The 5,178-nt window shown below is 41.4% G+C and overlaps 1 protein-coding gene across 1 annotated transcript; it reads right to left on the bottom strand.

The window, feature by feature from the left end:
* Positions 1-1,293: 1,293 nt before the first annotated feature.
* LOC116250643 (auxin transporter-like protein 3) lies at positions 1,294-4,916 on the bottom strand. Its single transcript, XM_031624436.2, has 8 exons — positions 4,453-4,916; positions 4,132-4,317; positions 3,891-4,003; positions 3,608-3,791; positions 3,390-3,487; positions 3,048-3,255; positions 2,227-2,484; positions 1,294-1,733 (listed from the first exon to the last, which is right to left on the bottom strand). The coding sequence occupies exons 1-8, from the start codon at positions 4,603-4,605 to the stop codon at positions 1,539-1,541; spliced, it is 1,395 nt and encodes a 464-aa protein (XP_031480296.1). The 5' UTR covers positions 4,606-4,916; the 3' UTR covers positions 1,294-1,538.
* Between the last annotated feature and the right edge of the window lie 262 nt (positions 4,917-5,178).

The following is a 5,178-nucleotide window of genomic DNA, read 5'->3' as shown; positions in this document are numbered from 1 at the left end:
CCCACCTTTACTGGACCTGTTCCTTTCCGATCGCCGAAGACTGTATTTGCTAAAACAAAATTATTTGTCCCCTTTTTCATTGAGGGATGGTCATGTCCTGGACCTTGACGTTGTCACTCTCACGGCCACTGCACACAGACGCTCAACGTAAAGAAACAGAAAGGCCAAAAGATTCTTTGGACCTTTGCAATGAACATCATCGTGTAGCTTCCCATGAGCTCCATGACCTGCGCATACGTCCTCTCTGTCCCTCTCCGGACTTCTGCAATCAGCATCACCCTGCATTCATTCCCTAGGATTTCCTTGGACTACTGATAATACTCCCTCCCTCTCTCTCACACAAGCAACTTTAAAGCGAGAACTCACTATCTGGGTTTCATAAATTACTATAAGAAATCGGAAACGATGCTTTTAGTTTGCTTAATATAAACATGTTAGAGTGTGTTTCAGTGCGTTTTATCAAGGGACGGGCTTCTGCTGTACATTGGCACATATAGACAGTGAGATTGAAAGAAATAGCATTAGCGCATAGGAGCATAGGTTAAATGGGCGATAGGATGTATTATACGGCGCGCAAGTCTCTAGTTTGACTGGTGGGGGACAATGTTTCTATATCACGTGAAGATCTCACTGCTTGATATTTGCTCGGGGAAAGGAGGAGAGGAGCAGTGAAATCAATCCTCTTACCCACACGAAATAAATAACATTAAGCCGGAAGCAAAGATTTTCCGGACGGCAACTTCAGAATGAACAGTGGTAGCTCGGAATTAAACCAAAGTGACGATACAACAGATTGAACTGTAAAAATTTCGACCGCATCATTGGCGTTTAGATTACTAGGAGAAACTGCGCATCCCTACAAATATAACAACGAACCACATGCCCGGACGAAACTTCGGTCAAAGAAAGCAACCAATCGACATCAAGATCTTTTCTAACATCTCTCTCTCTCTCTCTACTGGTAGTGTCTTCAATGGCAATCGGGCCATAGTAGCGGATAAGAAGTATATGAATACGAAGGCATGAGGGCTTCCAGCAAAAATATGCCATTCCAAACAATGTCCGTCCAGAGAACTTTTGTCCTTTGGCCAGCTACAGTCCATTTCTCTTTCTATCTCTATCTCTTTCTCTCTCTTTATATATACATATATTTGTGTGTGTCCGTTTGCTCCTGTCCTTAAGCTTACGGTTGGTTTCTGTGAATCATCCTCAAATCTGCCCATGCCAGTTAGTCCACATAGAAATGGCGCATCTGTGTGGTCTATTCATTTGCGGAAAAGGAAGAGATTACAATACTTTTCAATCAAAATTAAATAAAAAGCACCGATAGTTATATGCGTTACACTCAACAAGACTGCGGAATTCCATCTAGAAAGAGAGAGAGAAAAAAAAAGAAGACTCCCCATAAACAATTTTACGGTCATGATCACATGTGAAGATCATGAGAGAGATAGAGGCTATGAAGTTATAAAATCTCTTTACAACATCTAATTGGGTTCTGAAGTTGATGGATGGATGGATGGAGGAGAGTGCAGGGTTCAAGCTTTGTGAGGGGGACACTGGTAGCACTTGGCGAAGAGCCCAAAGGTGTAGATCTGGTGGACGAAGTTGATGGTGCTCGCCCACCCCCCGAAACCGAACCCAACGATCAGAACCCAGCCCACCACCAGCACGTTCATGCAGTAGAGCCCAACCCAGCCCCCCACCATGGAGGGTGGTCTCTCCACCGCGTTCTGCAAATAAAGTTTTTCTGTCAGCCCTGACTTAGCAATTTTGAAAAGTTCATTATTTCAAAAACTTCTGTCAGATTCAATTACAGAATGCAGGCTCACAAAAGAACTTGGCATTTTCAAATGGGTAGTTAGAAAAGCAAGAACCATGTTTAATTATTTGTTTGAATGGTAATCCAAAATAAGATTTATGATTTGTAACATAGTTTTAAAAAGATTAATGGTCATCATTTCAAAACCTTCTGTCACATTCAATTACAGGCTCGCAAAAGAACTTGGTTTTTTCAAATGGGTAGTTGGAAAAGCAAGAACCATGTTTAATTATTCGTTTGAATGATAATTGAGAAGAGGATTTATGCTTTGTAACATGGTTTCTTTTTGAGTTTAAAAAGATTAATGATTGAAGGTCATGAAAATGAGAAGAAATTACGAGTGATGATCTGGGAAAGGAGAAGAAGCCATGAAAATTAAAGGTAGGAAAAGGTTGGAGTACTACCTCTCTTGCAGCGGCAGGAGCAAAAGTGATCATGTGGGCTAAAGCGGGGATGATGTAGACGGTGAAGCTAACGAGGAATGATCCGACGGTGGAGTTGATGGGGCCGAAGAAGGGGAAGATGATGGCGAGGAACCAGATGGGGACGACCACAGGCAGCCTGGTAAGGGCTCGCTTCAGCATGCTCTTGTTCTCATGCATCCCTATCAACTTCTCCCACACGAAGTAAAGGGGAGTGCAAGCGAATCCGAAGGTTATAAACTGCATCATCATCATCATCACCATACATCATCATTCAAACACCAAAAACCGAATACGAAGCATAATAATAATAATCTTTCGCCAAATATTTCTTCCTTTAACTTGTCCACGAACATGTACACATAGAGTTCATGAATTATACAATCCGCACCGTCCAATGATTTCAAACGCTCTTTTTCTTTTTAAAATCATGAATACAGATCGAAGCCTGATGTCAAAAAATGTACGAATAAAAAAAAGGTGTTGCTTTTACAAAAGCTATGCATGTGACGTTAAAGATAAGATAATTAATCTCAAACTCCTTATAAAACTCTGTTTTGCAAGTTATGTTTTCACGAATACGACGGGCACATGTACATATAGACAGAGAAAGAGATAGTTTTGCACATAGTAATTTGAAAATTTACCATAAGAGTTGAAAATAATTGTTGACCAAGATCTTACTGCTTACATGTTTTTTTACTTCTGATTTTCTTTTGGATTAATGTCCCACTCTGCCCAACTGGCTTATCCACTGGAGCATCAGTATATATATATATATATATATATATAAGCAACGTTACCTGATGGATCAACATAAGGATGACAGCAAGGTCTCTGAAACCAGACTTTGGAAGCAAGGCGAAAGCATTTGAGTGGTTAAGCAGCATGTCCCCAAATGCCCAGTAGACAGAGATGGCAGAGGGAAGGGTCAGGGTGAGCACATAGAGTGTGGCCACTAGATATATGAGCTTGAACTTCTGAGGCTTCCACATAGCATGCATGATCTCACTGGGAAAGCATAGAGCAAAACAGAAACTTAATTCACAATATAGTCAAGAACAACTTTCTAATCTGATTTGCGCCATAAAACTTTAAAAAAAGGTAAAATCTTCTCTCTCAAACATGGTAAAAATGAGCCTCACACTGTGACGGCATGCCCTCCAAAAGTATATAGGATATTGGTCGCTCCAGTGAAGTATAGAACAGCTGTAGTTGGACCTGAATGTTGAACTCCCTCAACCTACCAATTAAACATTGGCATGCATATGATAAAATGCACATACCAATAAAATTAAAAAAAAAATTTCTTTTGTTCTCTTCATATACATAAGTATGAAGATTACAGGGTTCCCCACTTTACCTGTCCATTCATTAGAGCAGCAACAGTCATATACCAGGCAGTGTAAGTAGTCATCAAGAGGCCAAGAAATGACCAAATTCTGTAGTTGTGGAACGACGGGATAAAGACTGTTGTGGCGCAACATGCGCCAAATATGTATGTCCATGTCCTCTTATCGAGGTGATCATTGATATAGTAGATGTTACTGTTCTCCACCACAAGTGAAAAAGAAAAGAAAATTGGTTTGTAAGGGACTACACTACACTATACACTACACTATAAAGAAAATGCCAGATTTTCATACCTGGCGCATGCAATGAGTTGAATTACAGAACCAAACAGAAGGAAGGTGCAGTTAAAGAAGAGACCTGCGTTCCTCCAGTGCTTACCCAAAAGCCCATCAAGGACTTCAAACCACTGCAGTAAAAAAAAAAAAAAAAAGAGTGAATTCTTAGCAGCGCAGACGTTAAGAGGAAAAGAGACTAATTTGGTCACAGAGAGTAACAGCTGTTGCAGATGAAGAAGTATAGAGAGAGCGAGGTTACCTGAATTACATGATTCCTGAAATCCACCTTTTCTCTTTCTTTTCTGGTTCTGTACTCAACGTAGAGAACAGAAATAAGGTAAGCAGTGTAGCTACCCATCAAGCCATAGAATAACTGGAAAAGGATTCCCGATAGCATCCCAAGTTGGGAGAATGAATACGGCAATGTCAGAAGGACTTGTGCCACCTGAAATTTTTGCGACCATAAAGTCCAGAGAAAAGGAGAAAGATCATGAGAAAAAGAACACACGAGACAAAACAGTATTCTTCACGAGAAGAATCTGAAAACGAGAGCGCCGAGGCCTAAGGCAAGATAGGAGACCTGGTTGGAGGCACAACTGAACCAGGCGTCGTAGACGGAGCCGCCATGCCAGAAGAGCTTGGAGAGCTTCCTCCTCGCACTGGTGGCTTTCCCTTCCTTCTCCATCTCCATATAGTTTCCTGCAATCACGGTCTCTACCTTCTCCGAGGCCATCTCTCTCTCTCGGTTGAAGGATGGCTTAGTCGATTATTCAGATTTTGAAGGGAAAGGTATATGGGGAGGCGGAGGGGGAGGAGCTTCGGTACCTTATATGGACTCTGGACAGGTGAAAAGCAAGATTAGAGAGAGAAAGAGAGGTGAAGATGATGAGCGTGACTCGTGAGAGGAAGGTGGCGAGTCACTCTGGGGGGGGAGAGAGAGAGTATCTTAGAGAGAGAAAGGAAAAGTATATTGCACGAGCGGCATGACCCACGCGCCCTCTTCCTTCTTGCTTTCTCTTCTCTCCTTCGCTTTCTTTTGGAGCATCAATGTCTGTTCTTTCCTGCAGTTGCAAATAGATATAGATTGCATTCATAGAGAGAGAGAGAGAGAGAGAGAGAGAGATCTAGAGAGATAAAGATTAATTTTGATAATTAAAATAATTTTCCTTTAATAAAGAAGGTTTAATTAAAGGTGGGATGAATGATGATGCATAAGGTGTCATATTACTTGACATGATACCCTTCACGCCATATTCTGCTTTAATTTTCTCTCTCTAGAACGTCCCCTCCACCTTCATTCCCACGT

Source organism: Nymphaea colorata, chromosome 1 (genome assembly GCF_008831285.2).
Source record: "Nymphaea colorata isolate Beijing-Zhang1983 chromosome 1, ASM883128v2, whole genome shotgun sequence".
NCBI lineage: Eukaryota > Viridiplantae > Streptophyta > Magnoliopsida > Nymphaeales > Nymphaeaceae > Nymphaea > Nymphaea colorata.
Note: the sequence above shows the minus strand (reverse complement) of the source record. Positions and strands in the feature narration are given on the sequence as shown.